Consider the following 16,080-nt stretch of genomic DNA (forward strand, 5'->3'; position numbering starts at 1 on the left):
GATTTTGCTCTCTCTGTGTTATCTCCCCAGACAAACAGAGGTTCTTCTGTTTGTATTTTTTAATAACATTTTTATTGAGATACGATTTACCCACCATTCAATTCACTCATTTAAAGTAGCAGTTCATTGGTTTAGTATACTCATAGAGTTGGGCAGCCATCAACATATTCAACTGTAGAACATTTTCATCACCTAAAAAGAAAAGCTATACATATCAGCAGTCACTTATTTCCTTCCAACTCACCAGCCATAGACAGCTCTAGTCTACTTTCTGACTGTATAGCTTTGCCTCTTCTGGACATTTCATATAAAGGGAATGATGTAATACAATATGTAGTCTTTTGTGACTGGCTTCTTTCATAATGTTTTCACAGTTCGTCCATGTTGTTAGCACAAATCTGCATTTTATTTTTTGTTTTTGTATGGATATACCACATTTTGTTTATCCATGGGTTCATTGATCAACTTTGGGTTGTTTCCACTTTGGGGCTGTCATTAATAATGTTGTTATGAACATTCATGTACAAGTTGTTATGTACATATGTTTTTTAAGGTATGTAGTTCCTGAATTTGAGACTAGTGAATGCCATGATTAAATTAAAATTTTAAAGAAACTGCCAAAGTGTTTTCCAAAGTTGTTGCACCATTTTATATTTCTACCAATGATATATAGGAGTTTCAGTTTCTCTGCATTGTTACCCAAAGCCCAAACCTTGTTATTCTGTCTCTCTTCTTTTTTTATAAGTTACTCTAGTGGGTATGAAGTGGTATCTCATTCTGGTTTTTATTTGCATTTCCCTAATGGCTCATGGAATTGAGCCTCTTTTCATGTGCTTATTGACCCATGTGCGTGTCTTCTTTGGAGAAATGTCTATTCTGGTCCTTTGTTCACTTTTAATTTGGTTTATTTTTTTCTGTGGGTTGTTTTTTCACTTTTTTGATAATACCTTTGGAGTACAGATATTTTTAATTTTGAAGTCTAATTTAATTTTGCCTTTTGTTGTTTGTGCTCTTTGTTTCATGGCTGAAAAACCATTGCCTAACCTAAAGTCATGAATATTTACTCCTATATTTCTTCTATAGTTTTTAACTGTTACATTGAGATATATGTATATTTTAAGTTAGTTTTTTGTGTGTGGTTTGAGGATGGGGTCAACCTTTCTCTTTTGCGTATGTGTATCTAGTTATCCCAGCACCATTTGTTGAGAAGACCATTTTTTCCCTCATTGAATGCTCTGGACATACTTGTTGAAATAAGTTGACCATAAATGAGAGTGCATTTCTGGACTCTGAATTCTCTTCTGTTGATTCATATTGTCTGTCTTTATGGCAGAACCACAGTCTTTTTTTTTTTTCTTCTTCAACTTTATTTGAGGTATCATTTACACAAGATATTTAAAGTATACATTGTGGTGATTTGAAATACATACACATTGTAGAAGGATTCACTCATTTAGTTTATTAACACATCTTTCACCTCACATATTTACCTTTTATTTCTACCCTCTTAGCAGATTTCAGTTATGCAGTAGTATTATTGATGTGTCACCATATTTTACATTAGATTCTCAGACTTTAATCTTATAGTTGGAAAATGAATACTAACCTCTTTGTATTTCCCTTCCCAGTCCTTGGTAAACTTTACCACTTTCTACTCTCTTGTTTCTATGAGTCTGGTTTGTTTTTCAGATTCCCATGTGTAAGCGAAGATGTGCAATATTTGTCTTTGTCTTAGTTCACTTAGCATAATGCCCTTAAGGTTCATCTGTGTTACTCCAGATAGTAGATTTCCTTCTTCTTAATGACTGAATAATCTGTTGTTTATGTACAGGCATACCTTGGAGATACCATGGGTTCAACAATAAAGCAGATATTACAATAAAACAAGTCATAATTTTTAGTTTCTCAGTGCATATGAAAATTTTGTTTACACTGTACTATAATCTAAGTATGCAAAAGCATTATGTATAAAAAAAATGGATGTGACTTAATTTAAAAATACTTTATTGCTAAAGAAATGCCAAAACAATTATAATAGTAATATCAAAGATCACCGATCACAGCTAACATAACAATACAGTAATAATGAAAAAGTTTGAAATATTGCAAGAATTACCAGATGTGACACAGAGACATGAACTGAGGCAAATGCTGTTGGAAAAAATGGCTCTGATAGACTTGTTCAATGTAAGGTTGCCATAAACTTTCAGTTTTGAAGGTTTCTATACTCTGAAGGTTTACACAGTGTCTATGAAGTGCAATAAAATGAGGTGTGCCTGTACATACCACATCTTTATCCTTTCATTCATTGATGTACAGTTAAATTGTTTTATATCACAATTAGGCTATTGTGAATCATGCTGCAGTGAACAGGTAGTTTATGTAGTGCCAGGATATGTGTTTTCTTTTTCTTGGGTGTATAATGGTATTTCTTAAGTTTTTGAGGAACTTTCATACTGTTTTTTATAGTGGCTGTACCAGTTTACATTCCTACTAGTAGTACTCAAGGTTTCCCTTTCCTTCATATTCTCAACAACACTTGTTAGTTTTTCCTATCAAATTGTCTGACTTCTTTATATGTTTTGAGTATTAACCCTTTACCAGATACATTGATTTGCAGCAGGTATTTCCTCAGAATTACACTGTCTGTTTTTTTGTTTTTTTGTTTTTTTTTTTGGCTATACCACATGGCTTGCTAGATTTTAGTTCCCTGATCAGAGATTGAACTCTGGCCCATGTCAGTGAAAGCACTGAGTGCTAACCACTGGACCACCAGGGAATTCCCAAAAACCATACTGTCTTGATTAATGTAGCTTTGGAATAACTTTTGAAACTAGGAATTGTTAGACTTCCAACTTTGTTCTTTTCCAAGATTGTTTGGACTACCTAGGGACCCTTCAACTTCCTTGTGAATTTTAGGATCAGTCTGTCAGTTTCTGCAAGCAAGTGTCTACCTGGGATTTTGGGTAGGAATTATGTTGAATCTGTAATTTGAGTTCTCCTGATTTTATTCTCATGGCTTTCCTTTGTATAGTAGTTAACAGTTTATAATTACATATAGTTTGCTTATCTGAGAAAGGATATGATTGCAGTGTGAAATAATGAATGACTTATGTAAGTCTAGAATGTTAAAATTGGGAGATATAACTTGAATTTTAGTGTGAGTTCTATTAAGATTTTTTTTTTCAGATAGTTATTTCCTTAGCGTTTGGCAAATTTATTAAACTTTTCAATCACAATGGGTTTATAGATTAATACTAAAGATAGAGTTGGATAATTTTAGAATCAGTGTTCCAAATTCAAAAATTTTCCTCCAAGACAATCATGCCTAATTTAAATTAAAAAACAAAACAAAACAAAAATCCCAAAACCAACCCTCACTGAATATACTGAAGTTTACCAAATATATCAGTTTTAAATTGTTTTTCTGTCATATTTAACCAGTAAGTAGGAAGAGGTTTGGTGGGCAGAAGAGAATGCCAATTTAGGAATTCCTTATATTTAATTAATTATATGCCAACAAAGGTCTGTATAGTCAAAGCTGTGGTTTTTCCAATAGTCATGTATGGATATGAGAGTTGGACTATGAAGAAAATTGAGTGCCGAAAAATGATGCTTTTGAACAGTGGTGTTGGAGAAGACTCTTGAGAGTCCCTTGGACTGCAAGATCAAACCAGTCCATCCTAAAGGAAAAATCAGTCCTGCATGTTCATTGGAAGGAAGGTCTAATGCTAAAGCTCCAATACTTTGGCCACCTGATATGAAGAACTGACTCTGGAAAAGACCCTGATGCTGGGAGGGATTGAGGGCAGGAGGAGAAGGGGACCACAGAGGATGAGATGGCTGGATGGCATCACCAACTCGATGGACATGAGTTTGGGTGAACTCTGGGAGTTGATGATGGACAGGGAGGCCTGGTGTGCTGTAGTCCATGGGGTCGGAAACAGTGAGACATGACTGAGTGACTGAACAGAACTGAATTATATATAATTATTTCTTATATAAATATAAGGAATTTATACATATAAATATATTTATAGGAATTTATTACATTTAAAGGAATTTATTTATACAAGTACATAATTTATTTATACAAATACATACAAATACATAAATTCCAGAAATTAATTAATTAAATCTTTTGGTTGCACTGTGCAGCATGTGGGATCTTAGTTCCCTGACCAGGAATCAAACCCATGCCCTCTGCATTGGCAGCATAGAATCTTAAGCACTGGACTGCCAGGGAAGTCCCAGGAATTCCTTGTTTTTAAATGACTGTCAACAATTATACTGTTATCTCCTTGATCCCAAGATGGTATAGATGATAAGACTCACTTTGATTTAATAACAAAAGATATATTAAGATAATTTGTAACAAAAAAGAAACAAAATAGGAGCTATAAGAGCAAAGCAGTCAAGAGAGGAGGAGTATAGAGTGACTTTGGAAAATACAGTATTTTGAACTGGCAACAGGGAAAATAGGTAGAAAATCAAGAAGCAGAGCATTTTTTTAACTAGTTCATGAAAGGTGACTGTAAGTTTATGTAAGGAGCATATTATATATAGGCAGGTGGAGTGTATTTTAGCTTAAAGTATGAGACTTGAGAGAAGTAAATATATCAGCAGCTTGCTTTGGGACTTTCTGCCTTTTTCAAGTAGCGTCCTTAGTGGTCAACTATTAAGTGAATCAATGGTTGTTTAATTTTCCAGTTTTATATTGACTTTTTAAACATGTGCTGTATAACTGTGGGATTATTATATTTATCGGACTTCTCTGTTGGCTCAGGCAGTAAAGAATCAGCCTGCAATGCAGGAGATGTGGGTTCAATTTCTGGGTGGGGAAGATCTCCTGAAGAAAAAGAATGGCTAACCACTCCAGTATTCTTACCTGGAGAATTCTGTGGACAGAGAAACCTATTGGGCTACAGTCCTTGGGGTTGCAAAGAGTCAGACATGACTGAGAGACTAACACTTAAAATATTAACTGCAAATAATGAAATACCATTTGTAGAAATTCACTTGAAATTTCTTTAAAACATATAATTCAAGATTTTAGTTGATTTATACTTGTCATTTTCTCCCCTTCCTCATGTCTTCCAGGTTACCTTTCCTTTAAAAACAATTAAGTATCTTTTTTGTTACCTGTATCGATATTTTCAAGGTGGCACTGTTAACTTTTGATTTACCAATGTCTTTGTAACTGATCAAGACTGGGTAATGGGTTGAGATTGGAGAAATTCTCAGATCTCTTTATGTTCTAGCTTTAACTAGTAAAGTAGAAGTAAACAGACATGCCTGAAATGAATACAACATTGTAAATCAACTATACCTCAGTAAAAAATAAATGAATAAATGAAATTAAGTAAATAGAGAAAGAGAGAATATAAATAAAGGAGTCTCACTGAAACTAGTTAGCTTTAATCTGTAGATGAAATCTAGATTTTTCATATGTGAATTTTTTTTTTTTTTAATATGTGAAATTTATGCTCAGAAAATACATCCCTGGATAGTAGAATGGTGAAGTTTTGAGAATCCTTTTCTGGGGATTCTATAAACATTTCCTAGTTGGTAGTTTTGGAGAAGGCAATGGAAACCCACTCCAGTACTCTTGCCTGGAAAATCCCATGGGTGGAGGAGCCTGCTAGGCTGCAGTCCATGGGGTCGCAAAGAGTCGGACACAACTGAAGCTACTTAGCAGCAGCAGCAGCAGTTGGTAGTTTACATGACTGGGTATTTGAAAATTCTTCTCATTTATTTTTGTATTTAATTTAATCACATTATTTTCTCAATTTCATCTTCTTATTGCAAGATAAGTGACACATGACATTGTGTATGTTTGAGCTGTACAGCGTGTTGATTTGATAAATTTATATATTGCCATCTTATTGCCATATAGTATTAGCTAATACCTCTGTCATTTTGAAAGTCCTCTTTTACACGTATTTCTGGGCATAGAGAACATGAGTACTTTTTAAAAAATCACTTTCTGGATATGATTAACTGTCCTTATAAAAATAATTTTTCCTGTAGTCAAATGTAATTTTGGCATATATATATAAAGTGTTTTTCTTCTGTTCATAGTAACACTTTGTTCAAGATAAATTGTCTTTCTTTAAATAGGCTGCTAAGTGTACGTAAAAAGAACACAGTTCTATTTGGATTTTTTGAATAAAGTGAAGCATTTGAGATAGACAATAAGTAGCCATATCATACTGAAAGTTATAAAGTACCAGTTTCTAAAGCAATGTATTCTTAATGCTTCTTAAAAATATTTAATTAAAAATTGATGAAATACATCACTGTATGGTTCAGATGCCAAAAAGTATAGAAACATATACTGCGAGAAGTCACCCTCTCCACACAGGATATATTATATATCCTGCGTGGGGATATAATTATATTAACATAATTAATAGTGATTTTTTTTTCCCTCACCAATGTATGCTTCCAGAGATATTTGTTCCTATATTGCAAAACCATCTACTTTGAACACTGTTCTGTATCTTGCTTTTTTTCTGTTTAATGTATCATGGAGATTTTTCCATAGTGGCATTACCAGCTGTCTGTAATGGATCTTTGACTTGTTTCCAGTCTTTTGCTATTACGAATAATGTTAGAAATGAATGACTGGAGACCTTCCTTATTTCACCAGTGTGCTAGGGTATTTATGGAATAAGTGCCTAGAGGGGAATTGAGCTTGTATGCATTTATAATTGTGGTAGATATTGGCAATCTGCTTGATACAGAGCAGTGATTTTGAACCAGTTCAGTTCAGTTCAGTCGCTCAGTCATGTCCAACTCTTTGCAATCCCATGAACTACGGCATGCGACTATTGCAGCATTCTAATTATTGTTTCTTGACCTGCATACAGATTTCTCAGGAGGCAGGTCAAGTGGTCTGGTATTCCCATCTCTTTAAGAATTTTGCACAGTTTGTTGTGATTCACACAGTCAAAAGCTTTGGCATCGTCAATAAAGCAGAAGTAGATGGTTTGAACCAGGGGCAGTTTAATTTCCCAGGGAGTCATTCGGCAGTGTCTGGAGATACTTTTGGTTGCCACAATTTGGGGATAGTCTGTGTTCCTGGTGTGTTTGAGACCTGATTTCAGTGAACTCTTCAGATCCATTGTTCATTTTCCCATGAGTAAACATGCTCTTTGTTCATCAGATACATTTCAAATACCTTTTTTTTTCTGTTGGTCTTTTGATTTTTGAATGGCAAAAACACTATCAACATTTTAAAAAGCGTATTGTATGTGGTAGATTGAGTTTTAGTTGGAAATGCCTTCCCTAGTTACCAGTTATTCAAGGATTCTGCCATCTTGAGGTGGGAAGGCATTTTATTCTGTTCATTTTGATCTTTGATGTATTTGGATTATTATTAATAATTTAGTATAAGTTATAAATGCAACTTATTTTTTTCCAGATCCCCACTTAATGATACTAATACCATTTAATAATCATCCATCTTTTTCTACTGGTTTAAAATACCATGGTCACATACAGGCTTCTCATATGTTTTTAATTCTATAATATGTTTTAATAGAATTATTATCCTGAAGAGATATCTCTACTCCTGTGTTCATTGCAGCATTATACACAATAGCCAAGATGTGGAAACAACCTATCTGGGAGCAACCTAAGTGTTCGTCTACAGATTTATGGACATAGAAGGTGTGGTTCTTTACACAGTGGAATATTATTCAGCAATTATAAAGAAGGAAGTCCTGCCATTTGCAACAACATGGATGAAACTATGCAATAAACCAAAAAAAGACAGATAGTATGTGGTGGCACTTACATATGTAGTCAAAAACAGAAACTCAAAAGACAAAGCTGATTTCATAAAAACAGAAAATGCACTGGGGCTTTCCAGGGACTTGGGGAAAGGAGAAATGAGATCAGAAGATACAAACTTTAAGTTATAAGATAAATTCTTATAAGCTAATGTATACCATAGTGACTACAAGTGTGCTAAGTCGCTTCAGTTTTGTCCGACTCTTTGCGACCCTGTGGACTGTAGCCTGCCAGGCTCCTCTGTCCATGGGATTCTCCAGGCAAAAATATTGGAGTGGGTTGCCATCTCCTCCTCCAGGGGATCTTTTTGATCCAGGGATTGTAGCTGTGTCTCTTATGTCTCCTGTATTGGCAGGTGGGTTCTTTACCAGTAGTGTCACCAGTTAATAATACAATATTCTTGAAATTAGCTGAGAGTGGATCTTACATACACACTAAAAATTAGTTAACTGTATGAAGTGGTGCATGTGTTTATTTTCTTGATCTTAGTAATCATTCTGCTGTGTTTAGTTTTAATTCAGTTGCTTAGTCGTGTCCGACTGTTTGAGACCCCATGGACTGCAGCACACCAGGCCTCCCTGTCTAACCCACTCCAGTATTCTTGCCTGGGAAATCCCATGGGCAAAGGAGCCTGGAAGGCCACAGTCCATAGGGGTCTCAAAGAGTGGGACATAACTGAGTGATTAACACTTTCACTTTTCCATATAATCTCTTTTACATTTTATCTTATGAGTACTTTGCACATAAGGTTCATGCCTTCTGTTTATTCCTTTGTTTTATTTCCTAACTTGATTTATAAATGGAGTCTTACATTTTATAGTCAATTGTTTGTATATATGAAAGCTTATTTTCTATTTACTAATTTGTACTGTCACCATTTCAGGTTTTTATTGTTTGTGTTTCTTTTTAAATTGATTTTTCCAATTATATAACCATTATGTACAAAGGGTAATATTTTTTCCCTCCTTTTCAAATTATGCCTCTTATTTCTTTGTAATCTATTTGGATTTGCATAAGCTCTGGAACAATATTAGGTAATAATAATGATAAAAGGTATTGTGGTAGAGTAGTTTTTGTGGAAATTTCTTCTATTTTAAGACAAATGCTTCCTTATTTCATTTTTAAACTTGAGACTAACTTTTGATAGATTGAAATGGATAATTTTTTTTCATATTGGAAATACTTAACTATCTTTTTAGAGAGTTTTCGTCAGTAGTGGATATAAATATGCTAAATGCCTTTTCAGCATCATTGATATGACACTATGACTCTTTTTCATCTTAAATCCATTAGAATGAGTTATATGAGTAGATCTTCCCATCTTTAGCCATCCTTTCATTGCTGGGATAAAACCCCCAGGGTTAAGGAGTATTAGTTTTTAATATTCAGTATTTTTTCTGACAGGTTTATCATGTTCATTCTGATAGCTATGAGACAAAAAACCAGCACTATGGAAGAAGCTTAACAAAAGAAACTCTAAAGGATGGTAAGGATTGAGAAACCATACTTCAGTGCTTTTTATTACTATAGAATTAATCAGAATAATTCTAAAGTGATTTCAGTTTTAGTTCTTTCTTTGGTGTTGTGATTCAATTCTCAATACTGTCTTAACATATATACTTTTAAAATATGTATGGCCAAGGTATTATAAAAGCAATGATAACAGATTTCCAGATATAATGTTCTGTTAAAGTTTATTATTAACTGTATCCAGGATGAGGAAGAAGTTGAGTAGTGTAAATAGTTGAAAAAAATGTTTATGCTTACAAAATACTCATCTACGATGTTTGATATTTGCCTTGGTATACTTAACCAATAGCAAGATAACATTCAAATTGGCTCTATATTAAAATATTTCTCAGGCCAATATAAATATATTTTTTTAGCAGTTTTTATCCCAAAGTAGGGGAACAGCAAAAATCAAATTCCATGAATTCCCAAATATGATAAAATATGCATAAATAATTTTAAAAGAGGCTTAATATGATAGGTTAAAACATTAAGTCTCAGTATTGAATAACATACTTAACTTGGACTACTGCTAGTCTCCAAAGTGAGCTCACCTTTTGTGAAAGGCTGGTTTAATTAGTATTGTTGAGAGCATAAAAAATTAAGTACAGTTATGATTTGGTATTTTGGTAATGGACTGTTGTCATAATTGAAAATGGTTATGCTTTGACTCTAGGTTCTAGATTAGTTCATGATTCTAACAAACATATAGTCTTACTATAAAATTCCTCATAATAGCAAATGAAGCAAATTTTGGAATCCTATTCCTTAAGAGAATATATATAGAGGGCACTAAACTAGTAGTCTACCTGTAGTAAATTTTTTGTCTAAATAAGGTATTTTGCTTTACTTAAGTGTCGTTTGTATGTTTTCTAATAAGAACGTCTTCACCAGAAATTAAGTTGAGCTCCAAGATTCTGTGTTTAACTGGAATTCTTATCTGTTCACTTAATTGCAGGGGCTGATGGGAGAAAGTTTAAGAGTTGTATCTAAGATGAAAGTACTTCCCAAGTGATGGTTATTTCATAATTTCATTATAATCCTAGTATTTTCCTTTTTATAGGAGTCTCCCATTTTTTTCATAATGGATTCTGCTTAAGAAGAGATGCTATTGCTGCCAGTATTCAGAAGATTGAGGAAATTCTCCAGTGGTTTGAAAGCCAGAAGCAGCTTAACTTTTATGCAAGTTCATTACTGTTTGTTTATGAAGGTTCATCTCAGCCAACTACTACAAAATTGAATGACAGGACTTTGGCAGAAAAGTTTTTGTCCAAAGGTCAGCTCTCAGACACAGATGTACTGGAGTACAATAATAACTTTCATGTGTTAAATTCTACAGCGAATGGAAAAATAGAAGCTTCAGTGGGTAAAAGCTTGTCCAAAATGTATGCTTGTCACAGAAAAATGTATTCAAAAAAGCATCACAGTCAGACTTCATTGAAAGTTGAAAATATAGAGCAAGACAATGGGTGGAAAAGCATGTCACAGGAGCGTTTAAATGGAAATGTACTTTCCCAACTGGAAAAAGTTTTCTGCCATCTTCCCACTGGTTGTCAAGAGACTGCAGAAGTAGAAGTGAGAATGATAGACTTTGCTCATGTGTTCCCTAGCAACACAGTAGATGAGGGATATGTTTATGGGCTGAAGCATTTAATTACTGTACTGCAGAGCATATTAGACAATTGAATCTTTTACTGCAGTCTTTTAAAGGGGTGGGGCAATCATAATGAAGAGCAGCAGTTAATAACTCTGCACTTGTAATGCTGTGTAAAAAATTTGTATTGTGAGTCTACATTTTGTCTTTATACTTTTGGTAGAAGAGTTAACTTTTTTATAATCTTAACTCAGGAAAACTAATTATTTGTTCATTAGAAAACTATAAAGAGTAAAGAAACTTAGGAATGTTATGCAGGGAATGTGGTGGTACGTGGCTTAAATGTCTGTTGGCTCAAGCAAAATGCAAACCATTATTCAATCATAATGAGTTTAGTTTGTTTTCTGTAGCCATTTATCATGAAACCTCTGTCTACCCGGACATAGTGAGCCATATCTATAACTCATTACATTATTACAATACTTTAAAAAATGTAGAAAGCATAGGCTGATATCCTTAGTATTGCTATGTATGAAGTTATTAAAACTGGAGAAAATTCTACAGAAAAAAGTTACTCTTTAGGTTTTGTATTAAAAGTTCAAACCAGCGTATCAAAAGGTGCTTCTTAGTAAAATGATTTAGGATTATTGCATTCCAAAAGCACATTTTTTTCCTTTCATTTTCACTTATATACATAATTCACGAAAAAGATCATTGAAATGGATAAAAACAACAACAACAAAAGTCTTGAAATTAAGGGCACTTATTAGTCTTGCCAGGGTTAGGGAAAAGAGAAGATATTTGCAACAAACAAAATATTTTTCTTTTAAAATGTTTAATTTATGGGAAAATTGGAATATGTATTTACTACATTGTAACAAGTATTTATAAACCATAAAGTACCTTGCCTTTTACTCTGTAGCTTCAAAAAGATGGATGATTGAAGCTCTTTTTGTTTCCCCTTTAAATAACTCATTTTGAGGTTTTTCTTTTATAATTCATGTGTTTATATGTCCCCTTTTAGTTAAGCAGTGGTATTGACTGTATGTTGCTAAAAAGTGTTTCTCAGAATTCTAATAAGCAGTTAAGGACAAAATTCAGTTGTCAAAAATACCATGTATAAATTAGTACGTCATACAGAGCTTGGTGCATATCTAAATTCATGCTTCTGTTTCATTCTTACTCAAAACAGTTTTATATCATATTCAAGAGAGTGATTATAATTTAATTTCATGACAGGGGCAGTGCTAATTTTCTTGGAAAAAGTAGATCTGTAAGTATTATCTCTGTTTCACATTCACCACCTTAAAAAAAACTAGTTATTATCAGAAACATTTAAAACTTTGAAATTAAATTTGCAAAAATGTTAAATGTTTGTTTTCACTGAACTTTGATTTACCAGAAAAATGTCTTAAGTAGTTAACAGTCTTGTCATATTCTTGGAAGTTGTTTTAGAGTTGTGAACTGTTAGACTCTTCCCTTTCCTTCACCCTCAGAATTAAAATACCCTTTTTTAGTGTGAAGGAAAATATCACAGTTTTATCTCACCTTCCCAACCCTCTCTCTGAATGTGCTTTTGCAATCATCTGAGCACAGAGAAGTATGAAATTAATTCTATGCTTAGTAACTTTATTAAGCTTGTATACCTTTAAAATTCACATGCATTTATTATAGCAAAATTTGATTATTTTATATTTTTTATTTAGGGTCAATGTAGGTATTTTCCATAAGGACTTCATATGTTTGCCTATTGCCTAAATGGGTATTGCTATAGCTTTAAAATTTTTGTTTTGCTTTTTCCATCCTACAATGTGGACTTTGTTGTTGTTGTTACTTGGATAGTGATTCAGTAGATCTTAAGCTCAGATAATTAAACACTATTTTGAATCTTAACAAGATACTTTTTAGTATGGGATAGTATCAACCTATTACAATGAATTAATAAATTTAAGTATTATCATATTTTTGTGCATTTTAGCTCAATAAAATGTGAATCTATTGTTCCAGATTTTCTTTATCCATATTTAGAAATAATGGATTTGTAAAATCAGTGTCTTACCTTTTTGATAGATAATGTTTTGTTTTCATAAAACCAGAAATACTTTTATCTTTTGTTCTTCAGGGAAGGGATTCACATTTTATTCTGTTTACATTTTTTTTTTAATCACTGTCATTCACTGCCTATTTGGTGTTACTTTGTAAGTAAGCTTACATGTAAGAGAACAAGTATTGGTTTGCGTTTATCTACATGTGATTATTTTATTGTCTAGTCCAGTCATATAACATTATGCTGAAATTTACCACTGTGGGGATGAAAGATCACTAGTCACCAAGCATATTTAAACATTTAAATGTTTAAGAAATAATAATAAGGATATAGTTTGGGTTAATAGGATTACCATAGTTTCTTCTCCCTAGGAATCAAAAATAATGATTTTTGTGTATTTCTTATGAAATGCACTCATGAAAAAGACTTTAATTATGGATAGTGAATAATACATTTCTCTAATAAAAATTTAAATTGTATAATAGTTTTATAATAAAGTATTTACAGTAATCAGTATTTTAATATGGATGAAAGTTGCATACATTCAGATAAATTTAAAATTGATGATAAATGCTAAATATTTTATCTAAATAGTTTTTCAAGAAACAGTTGTGAAAATGTGTGTATTAAATGACTCTAAACTGGAGCATGTGGTATTTTCAACTCCGTATTCATTATTTGTTTAATATGTCTAGAAATTGTACTTACTGTGCCTCTCTACACTACAATTTGCTGTTGTGGGGCTTTAGATTGTGTTCAACTGAATATGATCTTTTTTCGTGACTTTAATTGAGTATAATTTACTGTTTTATGATTTCCAAGATGATCTTCATATCTCTGTACCATATATATATGTATATATATATCAAACTTATAATGTAGCTTAAGATAAAATTAATTTTCAGAGATATTTCAGTTGCAGTTTTCTTATTTCATGCAACTGAAAACACTTTTGTTTCTAGGATTTGGAATATTAAAGAACATGTAGGATGAAAAAAAATGGTAGAACAATGAAAAAATTTTATTTGTGAAATTATAGAAATTTTGTCCACTATTTTAAGGCATTGTCATCATTTCAGTACCATCTGCCCTTAGTAGTTTGGCATTTGATACTGTAAAACTTGATTTGCTTTAAAAATTGTTTACAGTGCTTTGTAATAATCTTCCTTATCCAGTGCCTTTAACCTTGATTTGATATATTTGTAGCCTTGGTTATCCTTCCTTACATCCTGTAATATCTTCATAGCCTACACTTAAATTAAAAAAAAAAAAAAAGTCAATTTGGTCAAGTGAAGAAGTAGCAATTATCTGCCAATGCTTTGGGAAAATAAGTAATGTTGTCTATGGAGGCCAGGCATCTTAGTTCATCCAGAAATATAAATGGGACAAACATTTTTAACCCCTGAATATATAGTTGTGATCCAATCAGACAAAGCCCTAACATTTCCAGCATTCTGTCTAGATTGACTGGGTTCAGGGCTAAATGAAAATAGAGATATGGAGAAATGCTTATTTAAAGGCAATAGTTAACTAACATTCAACTTCATGGAAAGATAAGTAATTGAGTTGAGATGAAGCAACTAACAATATGTTAGAGGTTAAAAATAATAGTTTGCAGCATTGTAACCTCTATTTGACATTGAGTTCAGCTGTAATTATTGATAGCATTAAAAGGCCTTAATTTTTCTTGCTGGTAAAGGTACGTGTACTTAGACTGGTCATTTAGAGTAGTGTTTTAACATAGTATTACTGTGAAAAACATTCCATTACAAATTCACAAGCAAATTACTGCACATTTAAAAAATTGTACTTTTCAATTTACTGCAAGTATTTTAGACCTCTGACTTCAAATCATAGGTATTTTAATTTGGCAATGAATATGAAATTACTTTTTGATTTAAATGGTAATATTACTAAAATGCTTATTAATATTTTAGGAAGGTTGAAATCTCCATGTTTTTGGATTTAATATTTAAATTCTTATTAATTATTTTGATAGTATTTAGTAAGAGGAAATAGTACCCATGCAATTAAACAAATTAGAATATACTATAAAGAATTTTTTTTTTAAATGTTGAAATTTGTCATCACTGGGGTTAAATTTTGGCCTGGTATTCACTTAAAATATACATTAACACATTTAATTATGAAATAAAATAGTCTTAAGTATGATATATGATGCACCTATATATAAATGAAAATGGCGTGCACAAAGACACTTTACTGTGGGAACTGAACTGGAAGATTTATGAAAGCATGTGAAATTGCACCTAAAATCGTGTTGTTAGTGACTATGCTAACTTTATTGTACTTGATGAATGAATGTATTTAGTCTAGTCAAAGTTACTTTGGTTTAAATGTCTAAACAATGTTTTTTTTAAAAAGTGTAATTTGTACTATTGATGAGGGGGGTATTCTTGGACTGCAGGGGTCATTGTCAATGTGTGATTTGTGTTTTTATAGAGTCATCTAATGTGATATACCAATTTTTATATAAGTCATATTTAGGTAATTCTAATAACTGTATATTTGACCACCTATTAAAATGTTTTGCATTGGAGCTTTTTTCATTAATTGTGATAGCTTACAGACTCCTGGTAGTTTGAAAATAACTTACTCATTCACCAAATATTTGAGTACATGTTATATACCAAAAACTGTAGGAATCATTGGGGAGTCAAAGATGATTAAGACAAAATATTAATAGATAGAAGCATATGCATTGGAAATGAAAAAGTATGTAGAATATTTTGTATTAATATTTTTTTCTATCATAGTCTGAAATCTTTGGAATCAGCCTAGTAGGAGAAATAGACTATAAGAGAAAAATATTGACTTAACTGTGAAAATATATACTATAATTTAAAACTTCAGAAACAGATTAGATATTTTTGCATGTATTTGAAACTTCATGAGTCACTTAGTGACCAAGTTTTTTTTTTTTTTTCTTTCATTCATTAATTACAGAGAGCACAATCCAACGTCTATCTACCCTGTATCATGCACTGTATTTGGCCTTGGAGATTCTAAAAAGTTGAATAAGGGATCTAGTACTTGCCCTCAAGATATGCACTGTCTGATAGAAGAAAAACATGTAAATGTGGGGAAAATGTTATTGAGGATATGATGCATA

The 16,080-nt window shown here is 32.3% G+C and overlaps 1 protein-coding gene across 2 annotated transcripts in view; it reads left to right on the plus strand.

Annotated features, from left to right (window-relative positions):
* Nucleotides 1-15,507, plus strand: part of IPMK (inositol polyphosphate multikinase) — a 54,362-nt gene extending 38,855 nt beyond the window's left edge. For both annotated transcript variants that reach the window (XM_061402650.1, XM_061402651.1), the window contains exons 5-6: nt 9,202-9,283; nt 10,370-15,507. In XM_061402650.1, the coding sequence (XP_061258634.1) occupies nt 9,202-9,283; nt 10,370-10,992 (705 nt within the window). In that variant the 3' untranslated portion in view covers nt 10,993-15,507. The remainder of the gene's footprint in view (nt 1-9,201; nt 9,284-10,369) is intronic.
* The last annotated feature ends 573 nt before the right edge of the window (nt 15,508-16,080 follow it).

Source organism: Bos javanicus, chromosome 26 (assembly GCF_032452875.1).
Source record: "Bos javanicus breed banteng chromosome 26, ARS-OSU_banteng_1.0, whole genome shotgun sequence".
Lineage (NCBI taxonomy): Eukaryota > Metazoa > Chordata > Mammalia > Artiodactyla > Bovidae > Bos > Bos javanicus.